This window comes from Zootoca vivipara, chromosome 1 (genome assembly GCF_963506605.1).
Source record: "Zootoca vivipara chromosome 1, rZooViv1.1, whole genome shotgun sequence".
Taxonomy (NCBI): Eukaryota; Metazoa; Chordata; class Lepidosauria; order Squamata; family Lacertidae; genus Zootoca; species Zootoca vivipara.
Genome location: NC_083276.1, coordinates 33,429,339 through 33,447,656, shown reverse-complemented (window position 1 = coordinate 33,447,656; position 18,318 = coordinate 33,429,339). Strand labels below are relative to the sequence as shown.

Here is an 18,318-nt window from a genome sequence, read left to right as displayed (position 1 = left end):
TGTGTGACTGCAATATGTACATTGATTATTGCTTTCATTTTATGGATCAATGGTCTTGTTACCAGATAGTAAAATTCATGTTGAATTGCTGTTTTAGGGGTTGTTTTTAAAAGTCTGGAATGGATTAATCCATTTTGCATTACTTTCTATGGGAAAGCGCCCCTTGGTTTTGGAACATTTTGGTTTTGGAAAGGACTTCCGGAACAGATTAAGTTTGAGAACCAAGGTACCACAGTACTGCTGACACTGACTGGCAGTAGCTCTCCAGGGTCTCAGACAGGGAATGGGTGTTTTCTGCAGGGGTTTCTGAACAAGCAGTGGCTGTGGGTTGCTGATCAGGGACAGAGCGCTTAGGAAGCAAAATACAGGCAAGAGGCACAGGAACATCAATGCAAAGCAATGCAAGCAGGGTTGGCACAGCTTTCCATTCAAGCTGCCGACAGCATCCATACTTTTAACACAGACTGCAAAATCAGAACCTATAATAGCAGAACTATTCATTAATTTAACTTCCTGCTAACATACGATTAATTTTCTGTCTGACCCAAGATGGAAGATCTATGCATAAACTGGAGCCCCTAGCAAGACCTGCATTTTCATTCCCTCTTGCCCATAAGCTTTTGAAGAATGACATTTACTGGAGCAGCTGATTCTAGAAGGAAATAAAGATACCAAAGTAAATTGTTAACTCAATTAGACACCTGGAATTCCTTCTGCAAACAAACAGGTTTGCCTTTCAGCAGACGCACTTGCCTGCATCAATCAGTGTAATGAACATCCGTGCCTTTCCATTCATTAGGGACATTTTTAATGCATTATTCATTTAAAAAAAACCCCACACATTTTTGGGGGTGAAAATAATTGCATTAAAACATATAAGCAAATTATGCTGGTTTTGGAACACAGGGATAGGGAGTTGCCTTATACCAAATCAGGCCACTAGTCCATCGAGCGCAATATTAGACCTATCCACACACTGCTCGTGTGGATTGCAATGGCATGTTGACTTGGAGCAGAGCCACATTTTAGCCACACCCCTGACATCAGCCCTGCTTCCTGCAACAACTAAAAACCAAAATATGAGCTCCTTAGGAGTAGGGGGCTCCACATGATCAGAGCAGCTGGTTGTGCATATGCCCCAATGGTGTGGAGCCTCAACTGAGAAGCAGCTCACACACACCAGGGTTTCTTTACAGACACAGTGCGTGACACAAATAGGGGCAATGTCATGGTTGAAGCTAAAAGTGCATGACAATATTATTATACTAACGTGTCAGTAGTGCTACTCTGTACACTCGGAAACTGTCCAAGGTTTCAGACAATGAACTTCTCCCAGGTCTATCTGGAGTTGCCAAGGCTGAATACCTGGGACAGTTTGCATGAAAATAAATACTTGATAGCTCTTCATTAAATGGTCATCTAGTCCAACCCCCTGCAAAGCAGGAATCTCAACTAAAACATCCAAGACAGATGGCCATCCAACTTCTGCTTGAAAACCTCCAATGAAGGAGAGTCCACAACCTCCTTCCGCCAATGACTGTTGGTAAGGGCTGTGTGATGTATCAAACACAGGTCTTGGAAGAACTAGCCGCCCACCAGCTGAGCTCCAAAACTAGAAACAAGACTACCAAGACCGTGGGCTAAGAGAATGGCTTGGGGAAAGGGATTGAAGCGAGAAATTTCAGACCCTGAAAATTCTGCCCTGCATATCTACCCCCTTGCATTTGCATTTCCTTGTGGATTTAGAAACATACTGCCATTATATTTTCATAATTAAGTTCTCCTGGGCATATGAAAATTCAGCTCCTACAAGCATTCAAGAGTCCATGATGACTAAGAGCAAAAGGCATATTCTCTGTTTAGTTCACAGGAAAAGGTCACATAGAGTTTAAGCAATTTACACAATACCTTTTTACAGGAAGCAGAAAAGAAGAATCGGCAATGTCAATTACAATGTGACCGATTAGGGGCCCTGATTAACAACCTGGTTTTAAAACAAAGCAGTGAAGCAGATAGAAAAAGTCCAGTGACTTCATGCTTCAGCTGAAGCAACCTACCGGTAGGCAACCTATGGCTTGGACCCAATAGGAGCAGAAAGAAACTGCTCCATATCCTAGATCAGAGTGGGGGGGGCATATGTTTTTGAGTATAATTTGAAATGGTAACAAAAGGACCGTGCATGGTTTGGTGGGAGTAGGCACTGAGAATGCTGGGACAGTTGGTGACTTAGTTATCCTCAAGTAACATTCTGGTGGGCATGGAGCAAGTTGGGGAGGCCACACCCTGAAATTAGATGGTTATATTTGGGCAATCTAGATTCTTCTACACCACTGCCCTCATTCATTCACATAAGTGGGTGACAGGCTCATGGACCATCATGGTTCATACAAATGTTTCTGGAACAGCATTCTTCATTAACCAAATCTGATTGTTTGGATACTAACTAAATTCATTTTTTTAAAAAAATAACAATAACTTCACTGTGTGCCCTCCAATTAGTTCTGTGCCCATGGAACAAAATTTAAAGAGAACAAATTATCCTTAAAATTAGTACACAGACTACCTACGTGGATTATATCTAATCATCGTTTCTATTGCAAATGTACAGATCCTTGTACAATTATAATTGAATACATCTTCCACAATAACCCGTGAGAAAGGCCAAGCTGAGAGGAGCACATTTGTCCACTGTCCTGCCTTCTCTTCCCATTTTCTTTTTATCTGTCCAAATTAAGCCTATGGAGCTGCTTATGCAATGTACATTAAATACCATGCATATTGGCATTGTGCTGAACACAACTCCATAGCAGTTCAAAATTTTGAATATAGGTCTCCTGTATCCAAATCAAACAGTCTTTCAAAACTGGCTACAGGCATTTTGCTTCCCAAAGGCGCCTTCCTCCCACATTCTACGTATAGAAACCAATGGGACCAGCAGAATCTTACTACGACATTGGCAATGGGACAGCATCCTCCACCACACCCGAAGGCGACAGGCTAGCTTAGGGGCACAAGGCAGGCCATGTGGCACACACAGCCCAGTCCTCCGTCACTTCTTGTCAGCATCTGCCCCTGAGAAGGGCCAGCCGAATGGTAAGGCCAGCCCTGCCTTCTAAATCACCTTATAGAAACCCAATACCTAACTTTGGAAAGCTGTATGTGGAATAGAGTTGCATAAAGGGAATGCTGTTGCATAAAAAAACAGAATGCAAAGGTGTATCAAACTGCAGAGTTTTAATGTCTTGACTATGAAGAAGACTACAAAAACTCTATTCCTATATACAGTGGTACCTCAAGTTATAAACGCCTCAGGTTACAAACTCCGCTAACCGGAAGAGTTACCTTGAGTTGAGAACTTTGCCGCAAGATGAGAATGGAAATCGTGTGCCGGCGGCAAAGCGACAGCAAGAGGCCCCATTAGCAAAAGCACAGTTTCAGGTTAAGAACAGACCTCCGGAATGAATTAAGTTCGTAACTAGGTACCACTGTATAATGAACCAGGCTAACTAATCTTGCTTGATAAACATAGATCTAAAGATCAGCTCTGACACACAGCTATGGCAACTGCTCCAGGATCTCTGCCAAAGCTGAATTCCTCTGTCCGATATCATAAAATGACTTGTCTGTTGTATTTACAATTCCAGTGGCTCTCGACCCAGTCTGATGAACACTGGGCATCCTGGCAGTTAGCCAGGAGAACAGATTTGAGCCCAGCCATTATGCCAGAACATGTGCATTTCATTAGAAAAAAAGAAAGACAAATTATGCATATTTTTCCAGGATGGCAGTCTTCATCAGACGTTCCATTGTAAACTAATTGCAAAGCATGCTGCTATGCAAGTATCATCCAAATCCTTTGTAACCTATAATAAACAATTTTAGTTCCAAAGGCGGTGCTCTTCAACAACCCAGTAATAAATCATGCTGCTACTTATGCTTCAGGCCCAGAACAGAAATAAGTTTGCACTTCTGGAACTCATGTTTTTTATGTGACTTCATGTATAGTAATAGTAGTTCCTGACTTCCTTAACTGAGATAAATACAGCTGCAACAGTGAGACAGAGTCATTATGTATTGGAACCAGGCTAAGCTAGTCACACTTGTTGTTGTTGTTTAGTCGTGTCCGACTCTTTGTGACCCCATAGACCAGAGCACGCCAGGCACTCCTGTCTTCCACTGCCTCCTGCAGTTTGGTCAGACTCATGTTAGTAGCTTCGAGAACAGTCCAACCATCTCGTCCTCTGTCGTCCCCTTCTCCTTGTGCCCTCAATCTTTCCCAACATCAGGGTCTTTTCCAGGGAGTCTTCTCTTCTCATGAGGTGGCCAAAGTATTGGAGCCTCAGCTTCAGGATCTGTCCTTCCAGTGAGCACTCAGGGCTGATTTCCTTCAGAATGGATAGGTTTGATCTTCTTGCAGTCCATGGTACTCTCAAGAGCAGGCTTCCCCAAACTAAGGCCCGTGGGCGCGCACTCCGGCCCGCAGCGCGATCAGCACTGGCGCACTGGCCCTCGGCAATGTAAGTTTGGGGACCCCTGCTCAAGAGTCTCCTCCAGCACCATAATTCAAAAGCATCAATTCTTTGGCGATCAGCCTTCTTTATGGTCCAGCTCTCACTTCCATACATCACTACTGGGGAAACCATAGCTTTAGATGCACTTACGGTAAGATACCATCAAACGTGGAAAGTTAGTCATGCGCAAGTGAAGTCCCACTGATTTCAATGTCACCCAAGTGCAACTAACAGCAATCTAAACCCACAATGTGATGGGGCAGATCCTCCTCTGACTAAATTAAATCACCTCCATGGATTGATGCCAGCATCACTTCTCCACTGTGGACCTTCCTACTCTACCAGCTGAAGGTGCAGGCAGACAAAATTACCGCAGCGTAGTGTGGAGCAAGGTTTTGCCTCCCCTCCGACCTTTCAGCTTAGCTGTGCAAGTGGCAGAGGCTGTGCTGCTTTCATCACGCCATGCTAGGCAGCCAGATTTCTCAGATCCAGCCCTGTGCATATTCATTACTTTTCCTGTATCTTGATAGCAGAGGAACCATTTCAAGACAATATTAAGAGCAGTACTAGAAGTAGACTACCACAAAGAGGCTATGGGATCGTTCAGGACTTAATGCTGCATTAGGCGTTTCTCACATGCCAGTCATTTCAGGTACATGCTGATACAGATCTGAACAAGAATGTGTGCATTATGCTCACCTCAAGTCCATCTGCACTGCCAACAAAGCAGGCCTTTGTAACACAGATGCCACTTCAGAATTCATTCAAATGTTCGGCAGGGCATTTGAAGCAGCCAGTACCCCTTCAGACATGCACTGAAGGATTGCTTGTTTGAGAGAATCACCTTTATTTATTTACTGGACAGTATTCATAGCCTGCTCTTCATTGAATATGTTCGATCCCCAAGAAGGGAACGAAATGATAGAAATAAACAGATTTAAAAATGTATACAAAAATTGTATAATCACATGAAGAGGTCCAATGAACAACAATTTAACAATTCTGTCCTAAGGTTACATAGTTACATACATAGATTAAAAATGAGCACAAGATATACAAAGTGATAAAATCAATGGTCTTGGCAACAGTTTCCACCCTGCTTTTCAGTCATGGCAGCCCACTCACTTTTTTTCCCCCCCACACAAGGGCAGCACTCTGTGCCAACAAACTCACTCTGTTTTTTAGTTAAAATCTGTGGCTTTTTTACACGAAGACAAACTGCTGCTCCATATTCTTTGAGGAGGAAACTTTCCAACTTTTTATATCCTCACTATCTTATTTTGGTGGAAGCACTTTCCATTTACAGAAAGCTTTGACCTCGGACTTTGAACAAAAGATCTTTATGTCCACAGAAATATGCACTGATCATTTAGCTCTACGACTTGCTATGCTCTGGATGTTTATAGTGAAAGGTACCGTAGTACAAAAAAACCCCTTGCAATAAACAGGTAACACCAACTAGTGCAGGGGTCCCCAGACTTACCGCGCAGTGGGCCGGTGCCCGCCGCGCCGACCGCGCGGCGGGCCGGAGGGCGGGGAGTGCGCGCCCGTGCGCATGCGCACACGCACACGGTCGGGAAGAAATCGCCGAAAATCGCTTGTGCGCATGCGTATGGGCCTCCCCCGACCCGGAAGTGCATCGGAAATGACCTCTTCTGGGTCGGGAGAGGCCCATGCGCACAAAGGATTTTCGGCGATTTTTTGCTGATTTTTAAGATCGTCGCCGCGCCGCGCGTCGTAAGAGCGGGCGGCGGCAGCGGGGGTCGTCGCGGGCTGGATTGGGAGGCCGATTGGGCCGCATCCGGCCCGGGGGCCGTAGTTTGGGGACCCCTGAACTAGTGCTTAAGTGCCTATTTCCAAGGTATGCATTCAATGGTGCCCCTCACACCAGTGAAGACTTCTGCCTGTGGAACAGAGAAGGAGGTACTTTTGCTGATTCCCTGCTCCCCTGCAATCCCTAGCATCACCTCCCATGCTGCTCTGAAGCATCCCATGTTTTTGGAACAGATGCAGGGATTAGGGGAATTGGAGGAAATCACCAGCCTCCTCCTACAGCCGAGGAAAGCTTCTGCTAGATCAAAGTGCCTTCTGTCAATGGAGAAACACCTATGGAGACAACCTCTGGACCTACACACACATGTGCTGGGGTACTGCAACAGCTGCACAGTACAGTGTCAAAGACCGTTGCAGTACCACAGGCGCAGTGAGGTTTTTCCTGCTGTAATATGCCAAAAGAGCAATGCAAAGGTTTATAAAATGGGCTAGTAAGTCTTGGGAATTAGAAAAGGCACAGATGTGGCTCACCAAGCTAAGCTCCCAATACTCAACTATGATAAGGAGCAAGCTAGAGTCTTGAGTAAGATTGTTTTCTTATCAGGTCAAGCCTTACTTAGACACACTTGTGGACATGAACATAAACCCCTATGAACCAACCAACAAGTTTTCCAAAGCAGCTCCACTGAAATTGATGGTAATGATGGGATAATGGACACATAACACATAAAAGTGCCAGGTACTGATTTGGAACACTGGCTCATCGAGCTCAATATTGTTTACTATGCCTGGCAGCAGCTCTTGGGGATCTTTCCCAGCCCTGCAACCTGAAATCCTTTAACCAGAGACAGAACCTGGGACCTTCTGCATGTAATTAAACCAGGCATAGGCCAGGCACCCCCAAACTTTGGCCCACTAGAGGTTTTGAGACTACAATTCCCATCATCCCTGACCACTGGTCCTGTTAGCTAGGGATGATGGGAGTTGTAGTCCCAAAATATCTGGAGGGCCAAGTTTGCCTATGCCTGAATTAAACCATCTATAACCCTGCGTGTGTGTGTGTGTGATTGTTTTTTGTTACTATGTTATGTATTTTTGTGTTTTTATATTGTAAACTCCCCAGTGTTCCCTGGATGTAGAGTGGTATAGAAATTTAATAAACAAATAAATAAATAAATAGAGAATGAGATCATGAGAAGGAAAGGGGAGAGACAGGGAGGAGTACCCAAGCCTGGTTTGGATTATTGTTCAGAGTTTTTGAAAGTTTAAAGTAACAATGACAAATTGCATGGTAGTGCCGGAGATGGGATGGGAATGAAAACCTAACTGTGATATAGATAGCATGGAGCACACATTGGAAGGCAGGACCACTGTGTCACTGGTGATAACAGGAGCTAAATTCTACTTTAGTTTGCTTGTGGAAATTACTACCTTGTGAGGTACTGTGAATTTTAGCTGCACCCCTGAACTACAGTAGTGTTTACTTTTAGCAGCACAATGTTTCAAGCTGTCTGCCTTTCATATGCAATTTCTGATTGAAATGATGCCTGCATGTAAATATTTCTTTGGCCTGAATACTTGGGAGTAGCAGACATTTACCATAAGGATTAGTTGCTATCCCTAGTTTTATACAAACGCCTCACTTTGATTTGTCAAGATTTCAAGCAGCCAAGAGGACTTCCCTTCAACTGGACTGGGATTTCTTCTTCACTTCTACTTCTACTAAAACTTTGTGTGACATGCAAAACGCGGACGCATAATGTAACTGGGGAAGTTGACATCAACCTTACTGAAAACTAACGCATGTCTGCATCTCCAGGTAGGGCTGGGAGAGATTCCTGCCTGAAATCTTGGAGAGCTGTTGTTAGTCAGGTAATAGTGAGCTAGATGGGCCAAGGTATAAGGCCACTTCGTATATTCCAAGTGGGACATACTTCAGAGTGGGCACGACTAGGCTTGCACTGCTCCCTATACAGAAGCAGGTCAGTCCAGACTTTATAAACAAAGTTGATGTGAGAAAACTTCGGAAAGGCAACGAAGACTATATTAGCATTATTCTGTCCCTCCTGCAGCACCAGCTTTTTATGCTGGAGATCCCAGCAAATTCCTTCTGCAGGAAAAGCAGGTGCAGAGCTGGAGAGGGGCACTCCAGTTGGTGTGGTAGGACTCAAACACCAGACAGTTGAATATTGTATGTGCGCGCGCACACACACACACACATACACACACACACACGGGCCTGTGACCCTGGAGGGGTTTCATCAACCCCTAGGTACAGCTGTAGCCCTTCCTCATTTGAGTTCAATGGGACTTACACCTAAGTATGTTATCAGCTTACAGTCTAAAACAGGCGTCCCCAAACTTTGGCCCTCCAGATGTTTTGGCCTACAACTCCCATGATCCCTAGCTAACAGGACCAGTGGTCAGGGAAGATGGGAACTGTAGTCCAAAACATCTGGAGGGCCAAAGTTTGGGGGTGCCTGGTCTAAAGCAACAATCTTAAACGGAGAGCCTGTGTGTTATAGTGGTTAGAGCAGGCATCCCCAAACTTCGGCCCTCCAGATGTTTTGGACTACAACTTACAGTGTCATCCTATGCACATCTTCTCAGAAGTGGTCCACCTGAGTTCAATGGGACTTGGCTCCAGGTAAGTGTATGAATCATTGTGACCATAGATTATTTTCAAGTCTGAGGCTTAAATCAGCTTCTAACATACATGAATACAGTATATAACTTCCCATGGCTGCAATGTATGTTATGATTTCTCTTCCATATTCATTCCCCCATGATGTTCCATCTCCTGTGCTCCATGGTTCTAAGCATCTTTGCTTACAAGTCCTATTTAATTCAGCCAGGATTTATTCCCTAGTAAGCATGCTTACAATCACCACCTTAAGACAGCTGTACGTAAATAGCTAAAACTGTACACAGATTGTGGCTATGCTTACTAGCAGTCAGAGTGATGGGTGATCACTTTTAACTCAGTTTAACTTCTACTTCTGTGATAAACACTAGCAATTCTAAGAATTCTATATGCTAATAGCAAACTCATTAGACTGTAGCCTAAATGCATCAATACATAAGAGGTTTAGCAGAGTCCCGAGGTTTGCTGAAACACAAAAACGTAAAATACCCCCCCAAAAAAAAAACTCTAAGAGGAGGGGGAAACCCCAACTAGCTCACTGAGCATGCTTGGTGGCCATAGTACACTGGCTGACTGGGAAGACAAAACCAGGGGGAATGGAGTGTCTTGCAAAAGGCCATTGTTGTCTGGAACTCTGAATAGACCCAGTCCACACTGCAATATTTTGTTGGAAGTCCTATTTGTGAATCATGGGGTTGTAGTCAACTAACTTTGACTCAGATGTTAACAGCAATGGATCACTGGGTCTACTCTGATTCAAAGTTAGTTGCACACAACCAAATACTTTAATCCCATACCCACTTACCTGGAAGTATGCCTCATTTGAATCAATGAGACTTCTGACAGGCATAGGATTGTACTGTAAATAATTAAGCCTATAGCAGAGTTACAGATACACTTCTGTGGGGTTAGTCACTACCTAAAGTTGAGTTCTGGTAAAACTATTCATTCATTAGCATGAAGGATGCTGGAATAATGAGCAACACAGAAGTGAGGAAGAAAGTCCCGAATAACTTTTCAAAAACTAGGTAATGTGCTGGCTTTTTGTCAAAACTGCTTTTGTTCAACTGAACATATGCATGACATTATTTAACTTCTTTACCTCTTGAGTGGTGGGGAAGGAAGCAAAAGCAATGAAATAATTTACCTGGTGCTTTCAATGAAGTCTGAAACTAAGGAAGAAGGAAATCAATCTAACTACTAGTTACAGGTAGGTAGCCGTGTTGGTCTGAGTCGAAGCAAAATAAAAAAATTCCTTCAGTAGCACCTTAAAGACCAACTAAGGTTGTTTTTTTTGGTATGAACTTTCGTGTGCATGCACGAAATATCTGAAGAAGTGTGCATGCACACGAAAGCTCATACCAAAATAAAAACTTAGTTGGTCTTTACCGGTAAGGTGCTACTGAAGGAATTTTTTTTATTTTGAATCTAACTACTGTTATAGAACGTCCTCTCATGGCCATTTAATCAGGATTTTTGTTGTCACTTCCAGATATGTTTCACATTCCACAGCTGCAATCCTAACTCCACTAACCAGGGAGTAAGTTGAAATTCCACCGAGCTCAATAGGATTTGCTTCTGACATACAAAGGCTTAAGTTGTATGAAACTAATTGCTAACAGAAGGTTGAAGCTGTGCAATCAGTTTGATCAATGCAAACCAAAAGGAGTTTATGCATGGGCCCACACTTCGGCCACTTTTCAGCATAAATTAATTTATTAATTGCTGTGGATTTTGTTTATTTACTCAGCGTGCAGTGTCCTCTGCTGGTACATATGTGCATAAATTAGGGATTAACTTTATTACCTTTCTAAAGACAAGCTACCGTAAGCTGCTCAGGAGCCTGACAAGCATTCAGCATATGTCCACCACAAGAACCCTACCTGGAGCTTAGTGGAAAGTGACAGGAAAGCAAGGATAATCTAATTAGGCAATGGATTTATACAAACTTTTGGCACCATTCAAAATCATTTTGAATTGCCAATGTAGTTCTAGGAAACTCTTCTACAGGTGTATAATCGATGCTATATTGCAATTATTATTAGCAATAGTTAAAAACAAATTCCTCATAAATGCAACACCCTGCATTTCCACTTCTAGGAGGAGACAAGAGAGCCAATTACATTGTTATAATCTCACTTAAACCAAGTTGGATGCCCCAGTGTGAATTATTGTCATTCACATGCTGCACTGAAAAAGTGAAAAATTCTTAAACCAGTAAGTAAATCCAGTTGATTGCAAAGGAGCATATTCACAATAAACTTTTTTAGGATTTTAACTTGGGGTGGAGAATCATAAAAACCATCCCTGTTATCGGTTACCTGTATTTGCAGTTTATGATGGAAAGATTAAACCCAGCATCAGTATGAAAGCAAATCAGGGTATTAACCCCCTTATAATCCAAACATTCAGGAATGGCTCCTAAATTAAAAGTCCCCATTACATTAGAAGTGTTAGTAGCTACTTTCCCCTTTGAATTTCTTACCTTGGACCTCTCTTTCACATAGTATTTGCCAAGTCTACTTCCACAGTACATAACCAGTCTGTCTATCAGTGACAAGAGAAAGTTGATGGCCTCACATCCCTCCTCAGTGCCTGCGATCCACTTTATCTGGTCTCCCCTCAAGTGTCTTTTGGAGATGCCATTGCGCTTGCCGGCTAGCTGGCCATCCTGCAGCTCCCCGTTATAATGAATCTGTTTCACACGTTCCAGGACACAGTCTCCTACCAAGTCGCCCAAAAAATTGTCCAGGTAGCAAAAACCAATGTCATGCAAACAAGGCACTATGTAGTCCAAGGCAATTCTCTCTAGGTCTAATCTCATGATATGTCCCAGTGGCATTTTAATGAACCCGACTGATTTCGCCCCTTGTAGTAGAAAGTCAAGAGCCGCAAGCCAAGCGGCGGAGAGCGCGCCAGGAGACCTGGTTTCTATTAGCGATGCTAACACACTGAATCAGCCACACGCGCCAGCAGCGTTGCCTAACTCTTGGGAGAAGCGAGCAGAGCAAATCAGTGTCCGGCAAGTCAGAGAAACCGGCGTGCCCAAAAGTTTGGCTAAAGTCGTACTTTTGTCTTCAGCGCAGTCAGCAGTCACCTTCTCGGGTTCTCCCAACCCCTGGGCGACACAAGGCTCGCTAATGAAGTGAACGGTGGCTGCACGCCTTCTGCGTACTGACCTCCACCCAATACCTTGGCAGATAGGCAGTTGCTGAAAAAGGAAGCTGAAGCAGCGCTTTTCTACCAGCTTTAAGGCCGGGAGACCAGTGTGTGAACACCCCGCAATTGCTGATGTGATCACTCCCCCTAATTTTTTTTTCTTTTGGTGCCGAGTCCTGCAAACTCCTTTCAATTTATTTCAACGAGGCAGCAGATGGCCCCTCTCTGATTAATACGTCTGCTACGTGCAGAATGTGTTCCTACTTCTGCGGCGAGCGCCACGTGGGTGGAGCCCCGTCCCGGGGACAATCTCGCCCTGCGCCTACCCGCAGCCATGTGGAACGTGAGGGCAGCCAATCAAAAGGGAGGCGAGGCGGGGCTTCGCGGGGAGCATCCAACCCGCGTAGGGTTCACGGCTGGAATCAAGGCGTGGGGGAGAGGGAGGAGAGGAAAAGCCGCGTGTCTGGAGGAGGCGCGGCTTATGGTTTGTCCTGCGCCGCCTACAACTCGGAGTGGGTGTGGCCTCCGCCATTGAGGAATTCTCCCCTAGCATGTACGCTTCTACTACGGTCACATACTACGAGCCAATGTAAACAAACGGAGGGGGGTATAAGGGCGTTAAGTGGCAGTTGAGTTCCTCTTGGCAACTTAATGCTACAGTATAGGGATGGGGAGCGAGTTTACAAGTGCTTATCCCCATCTTTTCTTTCTCTCCCTCTCCTACTACAAGACATCCTCCCCCCTTTTCACACCTGATCATCTGCTGACAAAACATATTGTAGAGCTGGAATTCGCTTTGCAAACAAGATCATGCGTGCGGAATACCAGTTCCCGGCTTTCAAAAGCCTCCCATTACAGATTATGTGTTTAAAAAGCGCTCGCTGACTTGTCACCACCTGGATTCTAAGTCTCATTCCTCTTCTCCTAAAAGCTAGGAAAATATGCCCACTCTCATAGCCTGACAAGATAACTTTCGTTTCAGCAATTAACAATATAAAGATTATAGAGAGTCGTTAAAGAAAGATGTTCAGGGTTATATTATATACACGCACACATATATGTACAGTATTGCTCTCCTTGAAACTAGCTCACAAACCGGAAACTTTTGATGAAGGCGGAAAAGCAAAAAAAAGGAAATTGTGTCTTTAAGCGTAGTGAGGTTACCCCCCGCCATACACACGCACCCGCTACTTCTCCAGTTCGTGGATTTAGGAAATCCCACGTGGGCTGCCAGGCTGTGAAGGCTACCCGGTTTAAAAGTTGTTTCACAAAGCGATCGAACTACGGTTAGGATCTGGACGGGTGGACCAAATGCCAAGCCCAAGTTGCAGCTTGTAGCAGAGCGGCCAGGAATTGCGTGGTTAAGACTCGGAAGAGTGCATGAAATGGCAGAGAGGGAGATCAGAAACTCCGGAGGAGCCCGGAGTGAACTTCGGTCGGGGCGGACCCCGAGGGTCCTCGATGCTTGCAAGCTACTAACCTTGTGTCTTCCTCTAATTTTGTAGCGCCCCAGCTTGCCATCTGCGTACATGATGAGCTTATCCATTCTTTTCAGGAGGTAGCCTATATTTTCACAGCCCGGCTCACTGCCCTCAACCCACAAAATCTTGTCCCCGCGAATGGCTCGGCCGCCGCCTGCCTTCTGGCTCGCCAGGGCGCCGTCCTGGAATTTGTCACTCAGGTGCAAAGCCAGGACCTCTTGGAAGATTTTCTCGGCCATCCTGTGCCCCAGGAAGTGGTCGACTATGCACAAGCCATAGGCGTTCATGCAAGGCACCACGTAGTGTAACACTAGCCTCTGCGCATCTCTGCGGGGCTCCCGGAGAGGAGCTTTGCTGGGAGGCGGAGAGCCGGCGGAGGGCAAAGCGCCCTCGACGCCCGGGGCCTCCGCCGAGCTCGCGGCGGGGCACAGGAGGCCTCCGAGGGGGCCTGCCGCCGGCCCAGCGGGCTGCTCCTCTACGCCCCCCTCCTCGCGGCTCCCGGGCGGGTGGCGGATGAAAATCCTCCTCATGCTTTCTACTGAGTCTCCGCGGAGCTGGGCGGCCGCCGGGGGCTGCTGCTCGGCCGCTTCCCCGCCGGAGGCCATGATTTGCGCACAAGACCAGATCCCGCTCCCGGCCGGCGGGGCGGCATCGCCTCACCACGGCGGCGGCATGCCGCTTCTGGCCGGGCCCGAGCTCCACGCGGGAAATGCCATGCTCGCGCCACACGCCGCCGGATACGAGGAGCAAGGACATGCCGCTCGGGAGCGTGCACACGTACCACGGGGAGCGAGCGGCGCCTCCTCCCCCGCCCAGCGCCTCCCTCCTTCCCGCCCTCCTCGCTTCCTCCCTCTCTCTCTCGCCGCCGCCGCCTCCCCCAGCCATCCCTCGAGGACACGCGCTGGGAACACGCGGGATCCAACGCAGCGCACGAAAAAGCTCCCGGGCAGTGCCGGACGTGCAGGGAGAGACTGGGATCTGGGATTGTTACGTGCCCGCCTTGGAACGAGGGGCGGGAACCACAAAGGAAGCTCGCAAACGCTGGCCGCGGCTGGCTCCATTCATTCACCTGGGGGGACCTGGGCTTTGTGCTGACTTTTTTCGCTTTTCCAGTCCTGGCCTGTCCAGTTCTGGAAATCAAGATAATGGGGTTACCACTGCTGCTGCTGCTGCTGCTGCAACGAAGCGTTCCCCATGTGTTTGTTAGTACAAAAAGTGCCCCAGTTCACTTAAAACGCAGGACTTAAGAAGGACAAAGTGTTTGGTTGTTGTTTGGTTCTCAAAAGAAAGGTGTGCGATTGTTATCAGGCTACGACATACCCGCCAACATCTCTCTGATGAAAATAGGGGCGTGCTAAAGAAATGCAGGGCATTCCAGGATCAAACCAGGACACCTTCTGTAAATCTAGGCCTCTCCCTGGAAGATAGGGACACTTGGAGGGTCTGAGCTTATCTTGATCCTGTCTCTAGTCTAGTAGATGGAACTGCATTCTGCACATGCACAGGCACACTCTTCTTTATAGCATCATCTGTACTCCTGATTAGATTCCTGGATTTTTAATTGGCTTTCCAGCAGGAATGCCAGCTTGAATAAAATATTGAGGGGGCTCAGGTAAGCCCCGCTCTCCACAATAAATAACAAGATGCAGCACACACACCATATGAATGGCAAGGGGGCAAAGGGACCTCAGACCCTAGGAGTTGGCTCCTATGCTTTCAGGCTTAGACCAGCAGGAACAATTGCTCTTGACAGCAATTCTGTTTCACTGGAAACAAATCTGACACCTCCCAGTACAAGAGCAAACAAATAAACAAGCAAACCCCAAACCCCCAAAGTGTTAGGATACAAGCACGGAAAGACTTGGGTCTTTAAAATTTCAGCAGCACCTTGTATAAGGCCAAAATTCAGTGCGCCTTCCTTTCTGCATGTGCACTATATCACAGTTGCAATGCAATGCACTACAGCACACTCCTCACTTCAGGGGCGGGGGAGGCTTGATACAAGCCTTGAATTCAACTGTGTCTAGTATAGTGTGGTTAATCCCATTCTGTGGAATGAAAGTCACTGTACAAGTCCAAAGCAAAATGAACAAAATAAAAAGACTTCCTTTGGAGCAAACTGGTAGCTAGTATGGGACAAATTTCACACCTGTGTTTGTAGTTGTTTACTGCAGAGCATGGCACATTGGGGGTCCCATTCAGGCACTGACCAGACCCAGACCTGCTTAGTTTTAGTAATTTGGTAGCCTTGGGTCATACCTTGGGACCTAACTCTTAACTTCACAGTTTCCACTGTGGTGCAGCAGTAGAATTTGCTTTCTCCACAGTTCTTAGTGTATGATCTTGTTCTTGTTAATACGACTTAAGCATTTGGAGGGATGATTTCCTTTGACAATGTTACTCCTCTCAAGTACATTCTGTATCTTGTATGGCCTGCTCACATTTCAGGGCTCTGTTATCCCGAGTGTTGCGTGCAACAGGCCTATCTCCTAACACCTGAGTGTACAAGTGCTCTTATTTACAGTGATATGTTCCAGGCTTGAAAAGTAACAACACATTAAATGGGGGAAATCTGCAATGAATAAATCACGTTTTGTATGTAAATAGTATCAATTTGAAATCTGAGCAAGTGAAATTCAATAAGTGTATTCCCTTGTCTTGGAAGGGTTTTGCCTGTCCTCCTTGATTTATAGTGGCAACTTAAAGAACAGCTCCCAGCGCTGGTGCTTAAATTTGAAAAGAGAGAAACAGAGACTTGCTATAAATCACATTTGATTGTGTTAAGATCTAGGTTTATTTTTAAATATGCTTTTCTTCAACACCCTCCACCTCCTTCCGTATTGTGCTCTAGTGTTTCAGAAACTGAACACTAAATCCTACAGATAGATATACGGCATGCCATACAGCCACTCTGCTGTGAGATACATACATATTTCACCAATAAAAGCCTCTATTTATAAGTGTCATGGATGGTGTGATGGGAGTCGAAGACCACTTCAGGTGCTAAAGCCTGATTGTTATAATTCCGAGGTATCATTGTGGAAAAAAATAGGTGCTTTTTCAAACTTTGGAACTCTTAAAAATGAGACCAAGAACTGATAGAGTAGAACCGTACCTGCAACGTATTATCTCGGTGGAAATTCAGAGTTCTGCATTGCATTCGGAGGAGCTACATGAGTACTGCAGGTTCTCTGCTGCAGACTGTTGCCTTCCAATCCATGGGCAGTAGTGGCAGTGATGGAGAGGCAAAGCTAGTGCCCCCTTTGCATGTTTATTTAACTTCAAAGACCCAAGCCTAAATAGGACTATTTGAGTCTTTGCATGTACATTCATGCATCCCTTCTGTTTTATATTAATTGCCTGCTGGTTTTTGAACAGTGCCTTTACAGACCCATCTTAAAATCAAGCCTAAATGATGACTACTTTTCATCACGTGTTAATTTACTTTGAATTATGGACATTCTCCAGCTTTCTCATAACGAGATCCCCCATGGTCTCAGCCTCCTGTAGCAGCTTGCACTTCAGCTTCAAGAGTGTGAACAACGCGGCATGCCCACGACAGCTCAAGCTGCATCCTGACTGTGACTGGCAAATAGGACACAGCTGCCTTCCCATTCAAACCTTTTTTTCTCTTTTTTTACTATCTGGGTATGGCTGAATCTGCTCCTAGGGCACTCAGTGTACCAACACAAGCATATATTCTGAAATGTGGTGGACGTGGTTTCAACACAAGCTCGCCACATTCCGAGGCATTTGTTTTCAGGACAGAGAACGTGTGTCGAAACCACTTCCTCCCCACGTAGGACATCTCTCTGCCTTTGCCCTCAGAATGCCTTATACAAGGAGGCTGCTGCTGATTCCACACAAATGACATCCCCCTCAGTGTTGTGCAAGCGCCCTTCCTGCAAAAACGCTTGTAAAGGACAAGCGATAGAGTCTGATCACTATCCTAGACATCTCTGCCACTCCCTTGATCAGATTACCACCAGCAGCAGAAGCACCCCCTCAGCTGTGATGACTTCTTTTGGAGCTGAAGATAAAGAGCATACATGCCCACGACAGTTTGCCACCCGTGCTCCTTGAATTCGCTGTGCAAAAATGCCCTCTAGGGAGCTTCTCACCAGGCCATCAACCTGCTCCATCCATGCCCTTCAGCTATTGCACTCATGGTTCGGGTGGGTTACTGATGAAAATGCTCCCCACACTTCCAACTGAGTCTCTGTTGAGATTTGTTGGCAAATCCGACCCGCCTCCTAGGCAAGAAGCATTGCCCTACTTAGTGATGGCATGTTGTGTCTGGTCCCGAGTGTGCTTGTTTGTTGGGAAAGGTCAGGAAAAGGCCAGGCAATCAATCACCGATCTCCCAGCATAATGAGCAACTCTGTTAATTTGGAAAACATGGGCCAGGCTGTAATAATGCAGGTATGTTACCCACAAAATAACAGACTAGTAAGAAGAGTCTGACCTGCCTGCACAGAGGCCTTCATCATGCAACCCTGCATTGAGCTAGGCTACATGATTCTGAGGTCCTTTGCCATCTGTCTACGATCTCCTTATGAGAACCAGGGGTAGACAAGGGCAAGCAAGTAAAGGAGAATAGCCTACTAAAGTTCAGAAAGAAAGCATGGGAAGGAGAGGGTGAGCTGCTGGGTTGATAACTGTGCATTTCAGCGCTCAGTGTCAAAGTAATGCTGTGACTATGCTCTACTTTTTATATTGCACAAGCATCCTAGTGACTTGCTTTAGGGCC

General features: G+C 45.8%; 1 protein-coding gene across 2 annotated transcripts in view; it reads right to left on the bottom strand.

Moving 5' to 3' along the window:
• Positions 1–14,333, bottom strand: part of EGLN3 (egl-9 family hypoxia inducible factor 3) — a 38,663-nt gene extending 24,330 nt beyond the window's left edge. Inside the window, exon 1 of one of the 2 annotated variants that reach the window (XM_060272974.1) lies at positions 13,568–14,333. In XM_060272974.1, the coding sequence (XP_060128957.1) occupies positions 13,568–14,173 (606 nt within the window). In that variant the 5' untranslated portion in view covers positions 14,174–14,333. Of the gene's footprint in view, positions 1–11,413 lie in introns of both variants that reach the window. The other variant, XM_035109587.2, reaches the window with a different exon arrangement.
• Between the last annotated feature and the right edge of the window lie 3,985 nt (positions 14,334–18,318).